The 15,652-nt window shown below is 37.2% G+C and overlaps 3 protein-coding genes across 3 annotated transcripts in view; 1 reads left to right on the top strand and 2 right to left on the bottom strand.

The window, feature by feature from the left end:
* The window catches only part of LOC121373111 (deoxyuridine 5'-triphosphate nucleotidohydrolase-like), a 27,057-nt gene extending 19,380 nt beyond the window's left edge, over positions 1–7,677 (bottom strand). The window contains exon 1 of the mRNA XM_041499560.1: positions 7,541–7,677. The gene's annotated coding sequence lies outside the window, so the exon portion shown is untranslated. The remainder of the gene's footprint in view (positions 1–7,540) is intronic.
* Positions 3,651–7,019, bottom strand: LOC121373662 (zinc finger CCCH-type with G patch domain-containing protein-like). Its single transcript, XM_041500376.1, has 2 exons — positions 6,874–7,019; positions 3,651–5,377 (listed from the first exon to the last, which is right to left on the bottom strand). Exon 2 carries the CDS (start codon positions 5,325–5,327, stop codon positions 3,738–3,740), a length of 1,590 nt encoding a protein of 529 aa, XP_041356310.1. The 5' UTR covers positions 5,328–5,377; positions 6,874–7,019; the 3' UTR covers positions 3,651–3,737.
* LOC121373110 (protein KTI12 homolog) overlaps positions 7,162–15,652 on the top strand; it is a 21,703-nt gene continuing 13,212 nt past the window's right edge. The window contains exons 1-3 of the mRNA XM_041499559.1: positions 7,162–7,438; positions 7,629–7,680; positions 14,710–14,762. Coding sequence (XP_041355493.1) covers positions 7,285–7,438; positions 7,629–7,680; positions 14,710–14,762 — 259 coding nt within the window. The 5' untranslated portion in view covers positions 7,162–7,284. The remainder of the gene's footprint in view (positions 7,439–7,628; positions 7,681–14,709; positions 14,763–15,652) is intronic.

The following is a 15,652-nucleotide window of genomic DNA, read 5'->3' as shown; positions in this document are numbered from 1 at the left end:
AGAAAGCAGTGGCGGATCCAGAAAATCCATTTGGGGTGGGGGGGGGACATGAGGTCGAATGCAAAAGGAACTTTGGGGGAGGTTTGGAGAGAGATCGTATTTTTTTTAAAATACAGAATAAAATTATAACTATAGCAAAATTTACGGGGGGGGGGGGGGGGGGGGCTGCCCCCTCCCACCAGATCCGCCTCTGGAAAGGGTATAATTGACATAACATTACGGCAGTATTCAATGTTGATAACTATTAATAATAATTATTACATTTTATATTGAATACTTTCATCACTTTGCATACAATGTAAATTGCGTCCCCTTTTAATGATAATTATATGTATTATAGATTAATGTTGGCAATGCCTATAAACTGTATGTTTACGGCTAATAACGTATAGTATAACGTATAGTAATATACTGAAAACCTAAGTCACAAAACAGGATTTTAATGTAATCGCGATTTAAACCAGTGGCGGATCTGGAAAATCCATTTGGGGGGGGCATAAGGCGAAATGCCAAGAGAAATTTGGGGGAGGTTTGGAGGGAGATCGTAAAAAAATAAAAATATATATATATATATAACTGTCGCAAATTTAGGGGAGGGGGCGGACCCCTCCCCCCCCCATAGATCCGCCTCTGTAAACAACGTCAATAAATATAAAATACTACAGGACATGGATGGCATGGCTCCCGTGATCAGCACGTCTTTAAATTGTTATCACCATGGCCGTCAATCCGTCTTTAAAAGTGTGTGTGTGGGGGGGGGGGGGGGGGGGGGACGACGTGTTAGTGTGTGTGAGTGATAAAGGAAACCGGCGTCGTGGCAGGCCATCGGTCTACAGGCTGGTAGGTACTGGGTTCGGATCCCAGTCGAGGCATGGAATTTTTAATCCAGATTCCGACTCAAAACCCTGAGTGAGTGCTCCGCAAGGCTCAATGGGTAGGTGTAAACCACTTGCACCGACCAGTGATCCATAACTGGTTCAACAAAGGCCATGGTTTGTGCTATCCTGCCTGTGGGAATCGCAAATAAAAGATCCCTTGCTGCCTGTCGTAAAAGAGTAGCCCATGTGGCGACAGCGGGTTTCCTCTAAAAAAAAATCTGTGTGGTCCTTAACCATATGTCTGACGCCATATAACCGTAAATAAAATGTGTTGAGTGCGTCGTTAAATAAAACACTTCTTTCTTTCTTGATAAAGGAATGTCAATAAAATCACAAAGCTACACATCAGTGGTTAAACTTTTAATTTTTGTTTGTTTTCATTTGTTTTTCGTTATTGCCGTTTTTGTTGGTGGTGTTGTTGCTTTTGCTAAACGAAAAAGGGGGTGGGGGTGGGGGGGAGACACTTATATATTGTCCCCTCGGCATTGAAAAGTGAGGGGGACGCGTCCCCCACCGATCGACGCCCATGGTTATCACACGTGTGTGTGGTATTTGTATGTGTTATAAATAGCAAATAGTGTTCTCACCAACTGATGTATAAGAGTATAACTTTATTTACGCAACCATGTCCAATTAAGGTTCAGGCACGCCTATCCCGGGCTTAACCCCTGACAGGACATGAGGGGACTTGGATCGGTAGGGGACTAAAATACTAGTGATGAATCTCCCCCCTCTCCGTCTCCGTCTGTCTGTCTCTCTGGCTGTCTGTCTCTCTCCCAATCAGTGTCTCTCTTTCTCCCTCACCCCCCTCGCTCCGCGTCTCTCCCTCTTCTTCTCTCCCCCTCTCTCTTCTTCCTCCCTCCCCCTCTCTGTTTTAAGGCAAAATTACTACAGTCACTACAGCGGTGACATATTTTTATTTTTAAATAGCATTATGAGAGAATTGCTAAAGCAATACATGTCCCCTACCGGCCCCCAACACATTTTCATATCCCTTAAGTTCAGTGAATGAATGAACGTTTAACAATACCCCAGCAAAAAAAATACACATCGGCTATTGGGTGTCACAAAAGGTAAGTATATGAAAATATTATTTATATCATTATGTAAAACCACAGTGCAAAGAGCTGTGGAGGAAAGTATAATGCAATACATAAATCACGGTAAAGCATATTTTAAAATTGTTCAAAGGCCATAACCAGGAAAGTTAAACTTGGTCTGTAACACTACACGAAAAAGCCACAAAATCTCACCTCAATATCTTGAGGCATTATGAAAAAAAATGTCCGGAAAACATATTTTTGTATCTCCTAAGTTCAAGGGCCATAACTCTGTCAACAATTGGTAAATTGCTCGTCAGACTAGACCCCCCCCCCCCCCCCCCCCTGCCAGAAAATCTAGTGGAGTTCAATGTGGAGTCTAGTGTGCTAGTCTTTTCTTTTCTCCCCCACCCGAAAAAAAGAAAGGTTTGTTGTGTTTAACGACACCACTAGAGCACACTGATTAATTAATCATCGGCTATTGGATGTCAAACATGTGGTAATTATGACCCATAGTCAAGAGAGGAAACCCACTGTATTTTTCCTAATGCAGCAAGGAATCTTTTATATGCACTTTCCGAGACAGGAAAGCGCATACAACGGTCTTTGTCCAGTTGTAGTGCACTGGTTGGAACGAGAAAACTCCCAATCAGGTGGATGGTTCGATCCTGCGATGCAAGCACCTCAAGCGAACACTCAACCGACTGAGCTAAATCCAGCCCCCCCCCCCCAAAAAAAAAAAACACCCACAAAAAAACAGAAAGAGAAAAGTATGTAAATTATTTATGAGTGGAGTAATATTGTGAACTACTTCAAATATTCAAATCTGTCCAGCGTTCCATTATTCTCCACTATATTATATACTAGTAATTTACATAAGTATACAAGACGGGGGGAACTGGTGCTGGTGAAAATCCTCAAATTTAGGAAAAAACTATAGAGATGTTTGGGCAAAATGAGCTCATACACATGTATATTACCATCATTCTAACCACAATATTAGTCTTTATCCATGTAAAAATGCGTAGTGATTCATATGCAACCATGTATAACTGTTCGGCAGTAATGCTAATATAAATAATTGTTGTTATCCAGATTTGAAAATTTTCATTTAATTCGGGCACCCCCCCCCCCCCCACAAAAATGGGTGGTAGTACGCCCATGTCATGTAAAATAGCATTGTTCTGTCATGGACAGAAGAGTTGGTGTGAGCCAACACTTGCGCTCATTACAAGCATATGCTACAACAGCTTGTTCTGAACTTGCATGTAAAACCCTATGTCAAGTCAAGTCGATGTTGATCAATCTAACATGCTCCTACTGCAAGTAGCTTCACCGACCACTACCAACCCTGGTCAGTCTGCTTGTGCTCTCTTGCACTTGCCAAGCGCGGGCATTCTCCTCCTTCCACCCCACCCTCCAACCACTTCCGGTCCTAAACGAAGGAGCCGGCGCAAGTTGACAGCTGCGCCCACGACAGGCGTGTACTACAGCGGCTTGTTCGGAGTGTGCATGCAAAACCCTATGACCTCATCTGACCTAACCAGTAGCTTCTGGTGATTTCCTTATTAGCTTAGTTGGCTCTTATACAGAGGGTCTGTGGTTCGAATCCCTTCTGATGATGTACTCATGTAGACTTATCTGTTACATATATGAACTTCCTTTGATGGTAACTATAAGTGTTAATAATTATTCAACAGATCACATAAAATTTATAAGACTGAATGATTAATACATTTAGCACTATTTAATATGTAAAATCAATCTATATCATAATGCCAAAATAAATAGTAAGACATGTCTTTGTTAAATACAATCTTTAAAATACAGCCAACTTTCGATGATCTTTTCTCTTTTGTTTGTGTTGTTCTATAGCTTTTTCAGAAGACTGTAATTTCTGCAGATATTCTGTCATTGCTGAAATCTTTTCTGTGAAGTGCTTTGCCACTTTCTTGTCTTTGTGTTCATTGCGAGCCAGAGACTCTCGGAGATGCTTCAACTTCTTCTCAACACTGTGTATTTCTTCTTGAGTTTTCAACGACTGTATATTGATGTGTTTGTCGCTTTTCTTATCCAGATCCCTGGCTACTATGTGTTCTGTTTTCCTTGCAACACGTTGACCATGATGATGATGGTGTACAAGCTCCTCAATATTTCCTTTTTTCCCATGCAGTTTGCTGTTGATGAAATCAAATATGTCTTCTTTTGGTCTTTTTGCGTCCAATTCTGCTTTTTTATCAGCTGCTTTCTTTTTCTTTTCAATTTTTTTCATAGCATCAAAGATATCATTGTTCCCCGATGCAGCCTTCAGTTCCATAATCTTGTCCAAAGATTTTCCTGGTGGTAGCACCAACATCGGCACAGGATCAGTGCGTCCTTCACCACTGACACCAAGTCCTTTCCCCATAACATAACCCATTTTTATCATCAGCTTTGAACCTATTCCCTTTGTATGCTTTTCCCAGTCCGCAAACTGTTGTGTTACATCTGATGGACCATAAGGCATTGTTTTATTCTCATTTACTGTATGACTGTTGAAGAATTCATGGTCGTCATCTGAATTCATTGAATCTGAGCTACTGGACGAATCATCTTCCGATTCTGTGTGTTCGACTGGGAGGACATTTTGTACAGGAATCGATGTTGTGATGTCTGAAGCAACAAATGACACGGTTACTGTGTCATTCTCCAATTCTACGACTGTAGCAGGATACCAAACGTCATCTTCTTCACAGAGAGCAAGACATTTCCCTGCAACACGGAGCTTACTAAAATCAGGATCCATAAATTCCTGCAGCTCTTCAATACAAACTAAATGACCGTGAGAAAATCTACAGTCATCACCAAAATTGCAATTTCCAGAAATAAAATACTTGCAGGGCACCATTGACATATGCAAAGGATTGCAAAACAGCACACAGATTTTGGGCCTAGTTTCATCTTCTGCTGTGTGCACCGACAGAATGAGAGCATTGTGGTAGCTGAAGTCACCCCAGTCCTGAGAGAAGGGCGCCCGACACTTCATTCCCACCAACTGAGAAAACGACTTCTCTACATCTTCACTGGTAACAGCTGGCTCCGTAGTGATGTCGGCACATTCAGTCTGGTTTGGTTGACTGGATGATCCACATGGTTCAGCTGCATCGCTAGTTGCTGCCAGAAATGCAGCATACTCTTCGTCTAAGCCGTCACATGTATCAGATTTTGTCTCAATCGTCTCGATTTGGTTTAACAGTTCACTCTTCTTCAGAGACAGCAAACTGTCCTCAGTGAGTTTGATTAGCTCAACAAGATCAGTTTTCAGTTTTTGTAGATCATCATTGACTCCAACAGCCTGAAGGGTTTGGTCTACTTGAAGGAGCTGAGAACGGTACTGCTCTAAGGAAGATTCTAAATTTGTTATATCCATAACAGATGGTTGTAATCTGCAACAACTCTAACTTGCTAATGGTGGTCTGCCTGGAAAAAAAACAAAAACTTTTTTTCAACATGCACACAAACATATTAGGCAAATCAAAAAAAAGAAGAAGTCATTTTTTTATTTATTTTTTTTAACGTAAGAATAGTTGACCCTGTAATTCATGCAAATATAATGAGAAAGAAATGGAAATGTCATGCACAATTTTTTATTGTTATTGTAGGGAGATGTAAACAAAGTGAAGCATTTAAATATTGATGTAATTAAAAAACACCAACATATTTAAAATACTGGTCTACTGACCATCATCCCTGTCAAACTAGTTCTGAGTTACATATTTAGCAGTAGGGGTGGGGGGCAAAAACAAAACAAAACACACAATAAAACAACTCTGTCCTCGTTACAGGGGACAATGATGATAAACTAATGATTTTTTTTATGGGCCTAATTTCATCATATTTAATCATATAATTATTACATTAAAGTGACAGACCCTAGTTTTTAAACACTGCAGCATATTTTTCACTATTTGAGCCATTTTTGATAATTTAAATCAAGACACATTGACATTACTTAGATTTTTTTTGTTTAGATTTTTAATTTCTGTACATCCTAACTGTTTCTGGTCATCCTGGTGTTTCTAATACCACGAAATGCAGTTTTTCATATTTTTAAAAAGTGTACGGTTTGTTTATTGCGAATCTGCGCATGCGTGAACTTTAACAAAACAATAATTCTGAACCAGAAAGTACTTGCTACCGATAAAGAAAAAACCCAGAAAAAAACATACAGGTAAGAAGTTATTTTTATATAAAATGCATTATACACGATCGTTATTTTAAATAGTAGCATCGATTAAAATCATATGCTATATTAACACCTACCTACATCTAAATAATCAGCACTTGTCAACAGCGAAAGAATCCTGTCGCTGTCACGTCTAGCATGCTTTCATCTTTGGGTCAGGTCATGTGACGTACATATTATTTCAACAAAAATGAATTATAGAAGCCATTCTTTACCTATAGGACACTTTCCAATCCAGGCCTTGGAATGTACACATTCAACTGTGGCATGTGTTTTATCTATCGATGGAATACACTTGTATGGTTATAAACATTTTATTAATTGATATTTGTAGTTAATTGAATAAGGTAATATATGAAATAATCAAATTAATTGTGCGATTACAATGTGTGTGCGTTGTAGCCATTTTCCCGTTAGTAGGACAGTTCACAATCCTTCGAGGATACCTCTGAGAAGTAACCGTTATGGAGTCAAGCTCCATCTATTTTACGGGTACTTCCCCGTTTTAACGTCACAGACTCTACTGTAACTTAACCTAAATGTGTTACAGGTGTGTTGATTAACCAAAATTTGTGTCAATGTTCACAGGTTAAAACTGCCACTGGGGTCTGTCACTTTAAAAAAAACATAAGGGGGCAAACCCTGGGGTCGTAATGGTTTGGTACCGATTATGCACCGGGGCCAAAACGTCATGTTTAATGATTCGTCTTTCTTTTGTGAAAATACTCACAAGATGATTTTGATACTGGAGACAAACTGGTCCTAGTACCATTTCATCCCACCTGCCAACGAAAGTACTGTCGATTACCTGGAAGTTCGTCTTCTTCTTCTTCTATATTACATTCCTCCACTATCTGGAGATCCACATGATGTCGTCATTAGTTTTCTTCATTTTTAAATTTACATTTTGGATTAGCACCATATTGCCTAAGGTGACAAGCTTATTCCCAATATTTTGCACAGCTTTAGTTCCCCCACTTTAGCTTCCATCACGTCTGTTATACCTACTGACTGGAATTCTTACATTTCGTGAACTGATGAGCAATGCAGAACTAGTTTATTAGATAATATTGTTTGTTTATAATGGTAGGACAACTCCATTTTATTGCAAAACTTCCGGTTTATATCGGCAGCGGACGACATGCCATTTGTTTTGTTTTGTGGCTTACCAGCTAGCGGTAAAACCTTGCGAGTTGCGGAATTAAAGACTTATATAATCGAAAAATATCCCGATCGCAATGTTAACGTTGTCAGTGATCACTCTCTGGGGGTAAACAGAAACAAAGTTTACGCAGGTATTTTTTAAGGTATTTTTCAGTAGAATCCATCATCCATGTGACACTCGCAATCAACAAAAAACCTAAAATAAATGGAGTTAACAATAACAATCTTTTTACCTTTCTTGGAATCAAAACTATATTAACTCTGTTACAATATGTACTTTGATCCTAAGTCTTTTCAATAGTGATAACAATTTGTTTTCAGAATCACGTGAAGAAAAACAAGTCCGTGGCACTCTGAAATCAGCTGTCCAGAGGTTTGTAAGAGTTATTTCCCTTTGACTAAGCAAACAAAATATAAAAATATATATCTTTTTTTTAATGAAAAGCTGTATTTATTTGTTGTTGGGTTTTTTTGCAGATCTTAAAGACTTTTCACTCATACTCTTTATTTGTTGCTTCTTTATTTTTAAAATAATTTTGTTTAATAATTTATTTAAAAAAAACTAAATACACTATCTATAGTATATAATCTGTCCCACACTGGGCCACAGGAAATGCCTTTTTTAATGCTATGAAATTTACTACAAGTTATTTATTTTTGAGCCGATTGTTTTCTAAATTGCAAACAAAAATTAATTTTTTTTGTTATTTCCAAAAAACTTTTACTTTTCTTTGCCCCCCAGTCACTACCAAAATAAATAAAAATGAAAATTTGCTCATAAAAAAAAATATAAATAGTAATACATGTCCCCAACCAGACCCAACACATTTTCATATCTCCTACGTTCAAGGGCCATAAGTCTAAGGGTAAATCACAATGAACGTTAAACTTGATCTGAAACAGTATTTAAATTATTAGGCTATGTACAAAATTCAGGCATTGCCAAAACAAAGCCTGGAAATGTGTTTTTTCTATCTCCTAACTTCAAGGAAGGAAATGTTTTATTTAACTATGCACTCAACACATTTTATTTACGGTTATATGGCGTCCAACTGAACAAAACTGGTTGAAAATGTTTGGTTCCAAAAATCGAGATCGGGGGGGGGGGGGGGGGGATCGTTGGCAAATTTTTTCGTCAAACCGCAAATTCTTTCGCATTTTTTTTTCTTCGCAATTGGCGACTTTGGCAAACGACAGCGTGAGCCCTGCATTGGACATATGGTTAAGGACCACACAGATATTGAGAGAGGAAACCCGCTGTCGCCACTTCATGGGCTACTCTTTTTGATTAATAATAATAATAATAATAATAAATTCTTTATTTAGTGAGGGTAACACAGTTAGCAAAAGCTAATCTTCCCTGAGGCCCTCAGGTACGAACAATACAGAATTACAATGCATACATTTATGAACAAATAGAAAATACATATATGGCAATAAACATATGTACAAATGATATTATTTTAGAAAATATTTCTTGAGTCTATATTTAAAAACAGCAGTATTTGGCGATGATCGGATAGCTTTAGGCAATTTATTCCAAAGTACTGGTCCAGAGTAACTGAAAGCATGTTTAAATAAAGACATTTTAGGTTTTGGAATTAATAGATTTCTATCCTCTACATTTCGAAGGTTGTAGGGATTGTTTTCTCCAACATATATTAATAAGTTTGAAAGATAGTTTGGGGCTTCATTGTATAGACATTTATAAATTTGTAAAGATTTGTGATAGTGGATTCGTGTTTCCATTGTCATCCATTTTAACTGTTTAAATAGTGGGGCAGATGGAGTAATAGGATCTACATCTAATATCATCCTTGCAGCTCTCTTTTGCAGTTTTAGTAAACGTTCTAATCCATCCTGATTACAGTTTCCCCAAATTACACAGCAGTAATCGATGAGTGGTAAAATATACCCATTGTAGAAAAGTTTTCTTGCATCTAAATTTAAATACCTAATGATTTTTGATAACAGATACAGACGTTTAGAGATCAGGGAACACACATGTTTAACCTGATTTGTCCATTTTAAATTATTATCAACTTTAATTCCTAAAAGTTTTTCGCATTCAGTGTGTTGCAGACGTTCTGAATTTATTATAAGAGAAATATCATTTTGGATTGTAACTTTTTGTCTTGTTCCTATAGTCATATATTTGGTCTTTTTTGTGTTTATGAACATTTTATTATAGGAACACCATTTTTCTACACTATTCAGATCTTGCTGTAGTTTATCTTGAATTTGAGTAACAGTTTTCCCTGACATGAACATTGTTGAATCATCTGCATACATACTTGTGGTACAATGTTCAATGTATAGTGGAAGATCATTTATGTACAGTATAAAGAGAAGAGGTCCTAGTATGGAACCCTGTGGAACACCATAAATAATGGATTTAGGTTCTGATGTTGCCATTTCTATAGTGACTTGCTGTGTCCTGTTTGTTAAATAAGATTGGAACAAGTTAAGAGAATTCCCTTTGCAGCCATAAATGTTTAACTTTTGAATCAGAATTGAATGGTCCACAACATCAAAAGCTTTTTTGAAATCAAGAAATATGACTCCATTTAGATTTCCTTCATTCATTTCATGTAACCATTTATCAGTTATATCAATAAGTGCTGTTTGGCATGAGTGTTTTGGTCTAAAACCTGATTGAGATGAGTGTAAAAGGTTAAATTTTGTTAAGTAATCATAAAATTGCATGGAGATATGTTTTTCTATTAATTTGGACAGTGTTGGCAATACAGATATTGGCCTATAATTTGTAGCTTCAATTTTGTCACCAGTCTTGAAAATTGGAGTAACTTTAGCATTTTTAAAACATTGTGGATAAATACCACTGTTTATTATTTTGTTAAAAATAAATGTTAACGAAGAAGCAATTGCCAAGGCACCTAACTTAAGTATTCGTGGACCTAAGTTGTCATCTCCAGATGATTTATTGACATTTAAGTTCTTAAGCTCATTATAAAGATAATTTATTTGTACAGGAGCTATCTTAAACTTTTCCTCATTTGGGAGTCTCTCTTTTACAAAACGTTCCACTTTCTCGAGATTTGGCATATCATATCCAGAATTAGTTCTCAAATTTTCAATACAAGAAGTAAAGAAGTCATTAAATTTGTTTGCTATGTCGGTCTTATCCTTAAGTGTTGTTCCATTGTCAGATTTCAGCTCTGCTGGACTTGATACATGTGGAGATTTAGCTCATGGATACATTTCCATAATGATTTTGGATCCCTAGAGTCATTCACCACAGCAGAATAGTAGTTTTGTTTGGCTTTGTCTGTAATTTGTTTAGTTTTGTTCCTCCACACCTTATATTCATCCCACATACATAGCTTGTGATATCTATCTCGTAACTGTCTGGCTTGTGTTATTTCACAGGAATACCAACCTGGCTGCTCTTTCCTCTTGACTCGTTTTATAACTAAAGGGGCATGCTTGTCTAATACATTGTTGAAAATTTTGTACCATAATTTTAAGCAAGTATCTAGATCCTCCTCAAATTCCACAGAATAAAATGGGGCATCTAGTAAATCATTAACAAACTCCTCATTTAAATGTTTACAATTTCTGTAGGTAATAGTATTGTGTGCATTTTGTTTTGTATGAAATTTGCCATTTCTTGTAAAGCAAACAGGATAATGGTCGCTAATTGAGTATTGAACAACATGAGATTCCTGTACTTTGCTACGATTGGTTACATATATGTGATCAATCAGAGTTTTAGAATTTTGTGTTATCCGTGTTGGGTCAGTAATTATCTGTTGTAAATTGTATATTTCTAACATGTTTAGCCATTTTTGAGGTGTGTTATTTGCTAACAGGAGATCAATGTTAAAATCACCAGTGAGGATTATATCAGAATTATAATGCATTGCTAACTTAATTTCCTCTTCAAGCTTATCAATCCAGGCAATGGGAGATTTTGGAGGTCTGTAGCTAAAACAGAGTAAAAAAGATTTTTTATAAGTAGGTTTGATCTCAAGCCATAATGTTTCAATATTACTTACTTCAAATTCAGTTTTTCTTTCAAAAGTTAAAACATCATTTAGATATATTGCCCAGCCCCCACCTAAGTCACTGGTCCTATCTTTTCTTATCAATGTATACCCAGGTATTGAAATGTGATCATTTAAAATGTCACTTGTGAAATTTTTTTCACAACATCCAAGAATATCTGGGGGATATGTAGTATGAAGAAGGTTAAACCTTACTTCATCTAACTTGTGTTGTAATCTATTTACATTATGAGAGCATATTTTTAGACCTTTGGAGGTAAAATTGAATACATTGATAGGATCATTGGATAGAACATTGGGGGTTTCATTACAAAGAACATATGTACAAGAGATAAGTAACAATAAATATATACACACACATGCTAATCTGTGACTGACACTAAAGTCATGGTGAGACTGAGGAAGGGTTTGATCCCTTTCACAGAGAGTGTTATTTACACAGTCCACAGAGGAAGTTACTAAACACCCAGGGTGTGAAGTGTCACAGTTTGTATCAGCAGGATCACTAATAGTATAAACGAAGGATAGGGGCGAGGTATGTAATCTGGTAGTCACCTCTACTAATCTCTTAATTACACAACTGGCATTAATTGAAGTTAAAGGACAACAGCTGTTTTCTTCCAGTGTTACTGGCAAATCAGGGGAATTACAAATACAGATACAATTATCACATTCTTGACACAGAGAACTCAGTGTGTCGAATCTGTTTTTTAATGATAAATGAAGAGCACTGTCTTCATTAACCACACTGGATGCGCTAACTAATCTTCCCACCACACACTTCGCACTAATCAAATTTAAGTCACTTGTTGAGTCCGATGATATTTTATCCCTCTGACCTGAAACAGGCCCCAAAACATGGTTTGCATTAGCAATACATGCACATCTAAACAGATTATAGTAAGAACAGTTCACTGTGGTATTACATCTGTTTGTGACAGTTATGTTTTTGGCTTGTTCTTCCTTGCCAAATCTTCAGAAGTGTCGACAAAATTTTCCTTTATGTCCAAACAAACCACAATGATGACATTTTAATTTTCGCCCAAACCTACATGATCCAGTGTCATGATTATGTTCCCCACAGTTTATGCAGGTCTTTGTTGCAGTAGCAGTTTTCATAATTCCAATAATGTTATTGATGTTCTTCAGATACCTCGATGTGCCCTTTCTATTCAGATGTATTCCATCTCTTACAAAATACATGCTGTACTCACTCTCTGCAATAGTTACAAACTGGGGAATGAACATTATACACAAAAAGTTGCACAGATTTTCTAGTACAATATTTGCATCATGAACACAAATGTCTGACCTTGGTAAGAGTCCTGATACAATGATATTGGCATCCTTGTTTGCAAATGCCCTAGCTGCATACAATAAACTCTCGTAGTCTTCTTCAAAGTTCTGTAGACTTCTGTATCTTGCAATATCATTTCCTCCTACCTGGAGGATGATGTTCTTGTAGCTTGACAGGTCCCGTTTCATTAACTCACCAGCTATTCTGTCAATTGTTGCACCCCTGATGGTTAACACGTCGGTATCACTCAGGCCTCTAGGTTTTATTCCTTTTAAAATGGAGGATCCTATTATCAAAGTGTTTTTGCCTTTCCTTTTATAATCCTTGTTTGAAGTTGTAGACTTTGTGTCCAAATCATTGTTAATGTTGTGTTCAGTATCTGTTGATTTGTTTTTGTCTGTATGCAACACACTGACATTACTGCTCTCTACAACTACTGGAATATGTTTAGTTTGTTCCTTTTGTATTACAACATCCATGGAAGGTGGAGATGGTTGTGTCATTTGTATTTCTGCATCCATTGAAGTTGAAAAAGTTGGTGTGGTTTGTACATGTACATCCATAGAAGTTAGTGATGTAGTTTGACAGCATTTATCAGTTAACACAGATGGCTCTGTCTGGCATTGCATGTCAGTTTGCACAACATCGGTTTGACACCCAGCATCAGTCTTCTTAGCAGCAAGGTATCTTTTATATGCACCATCGCACAGACAAGATAATACATACCACAGCCTTTGATATACCAATAGCCCAATGAGCCCACCGACGGGGATAAACCCTAAATAATTCAACATTTTAATTTAAAACTTTTATAAAACCCCTGATATATTATTAATATGTAAAATATCACTCCATATCCACCATGCTATAGAAATTACAATAGTACATGTTTCGTCTCAGCTCAGTATCATACATGGATATTTTTGACCAGCCTCGGTGATGTCTTGGTCAGGCCATCAGACAAGACTGGTAGGTACATGTACTGGGTTTGCAGAGCAAGTTTTACAGATCTTGTCTTTTAAGTTGCGCGAGTGCTATCTTGCTCATACAACGCATGTAATTTCAGTCAGGAAAGTATGAAAAACCACGCACGTTACTTCATAAATTTATTATGCTTAGTTTTCACTAGCCTTAGCATTTTGATGAGTATTATTTTTCACATGCCGGAGTGTTTTGAGGTGTGCAATTTTTTACCTGCCATGGTTTTTCAAAAGCTCAGGACTGGTTTTAGCGATGGTAGGTAGGTAGGTAGGTAGGTAGGTAGGTAGGTAGGTAGGTAGGTAGGTAGGTAGGTAGGTAGGTAGGTAGGTAGGTAGGTAGGTAGGTAGGTAGGTAGGTAGGTGGGTAGGTGGGTGTGTGTAGGACCACTACACCAACTTCTGTCTCACTAAGCACTAACCCACTGTCCTGCACAGACAGCCCAGATAGCTGAGGTGTGTGTCCAGGACTGCGTGCTTGAACCTTAATTGGATAAACACAAAAATAACTTGGAAAAAAGAAGAAGTTTGTTTTATTTAACGACGCCACTAGAGCACATTGATTTTTTATTTCATCATTGGCTATTGGACGTCAAACATATGGTCATTCTGACACTGTTTTTTAGAGGAAACCCGCTGTTGCCACATAGGCTACTCTTTTACAACAGGCAATAAGGGATCTTTTATTTGCGCTTCCCACAGGCAGGATAGCACAAACCATGGCCTTTGTTGAACCAGTTATGGTTCACTGGTTGGTGCAGGTGGTTTACACCTACCCATTGAGCCTTGCGGAGCACTCACTCAGTGTTTGGAGTCGGTATCTGGATTAAAAATCCCATGCTTCGACTGGGATTCATCTGACGCCATATAACCGTAAATAAAATGTGTTGAGTGTGTCGTTAAATAAAACATTTCTTTTTTTCGACTGGGATTCGAACCCAGTACCTACCAGCCTGTAGACCGATGGCCTAACCATGACTCCACCGAGGCAGGTTAACTTGAAAAGAAAATGGAAAAAGGATATTTGTAGCATACTACTAAATTAGTAGTACTAGCACTAGAAATGTTTAACCTATTTTATTTTATTTTTACATTTTCAGACTCTTAAACAAAGATGATGTTGTGATCCTAGATTCACTGAACTACATTAAAGGTTTGTTCACACCAGAACAATTAAATTTCACTTACATTCATTACAATTAAATATAACATCATCCCGTTGGTCCAGCCGTAGAATGGGAGTTTGTTAATTTCTCGATGAATATTAAAATGACATCGTCAGGGTACTAATTTCTGATGACATCATTTTATATCAATTGATACTTTGTCTTAATGAGTGTTATTGTCTGGAACCAAAAAAATAAAAAAAAATAAAATGTGAACTTTTAATGTTATTATTAGTACGGTAAGTATCTATTTCATATTTCTGTGTTCCGATATACATGTACTTAATGGCTGTGGGCTTTGCTGATAACATTTTAAAGTACAGAGTTTAAGATACAGCAGGGCTTCTAGAATTTTTATAAAATTCACTAGCCATGGGATCAGTGATTTAATTTATTTACTATAGCCATGATTAAAAATTCATTAGGCCTACTTTACTTTAAGTTAGTACAATTTTACTAATAAGTACTAGAAATAATTGGATATGTCACCTAAAGAGGGATATAGAGCTTTAAAACATTAAGGATGTGGGGGTGGGGGTCGGAGCAGGACATTCATATATTATTTACAAAATAAACTTAAATGCAGCATTTGACAATTTGGTTTTTACTAGCCATTGAGCATGGCAGTAGTAGATATTTACTAGCCCAACATTGAACATCAGTAGCCATGGAAGTGGGGCAACCATAATCTAGAAGCCCAGGGCTCCGTTCCAGGAAGCGATCTTAGCCCTAAGATCAACTTAAGTGCATAGGGTAGCTATGCGCTTAAGGTAACCTTAGGGCTAAGATCGCTTCGTGGAACAGGGCCCTGGGCTACAGGTACATGTATGTAACAATTGCTTTTTTTTTCATTTTATTATATGGTTCTTTATAAATA

Source organism: Gigantopelta aegis, chromosome 5, assembly GCF_016097555.1.
Source record: "Gigantopelta aegis isolate Gae_Host chromosome 5, Gae_host_genome, whole genome shotgun sequence".
Classification (NCBI taxonomy): Eukaryota; Metazoa; Mollusca; class Gastropoda; order Neomphalida; family Peltospiridae; genus Gigantopelta; species Gigantopelta aegis.
This window is presented reverse-complemented; position numbering and strand designations above follow the sequence as displayed.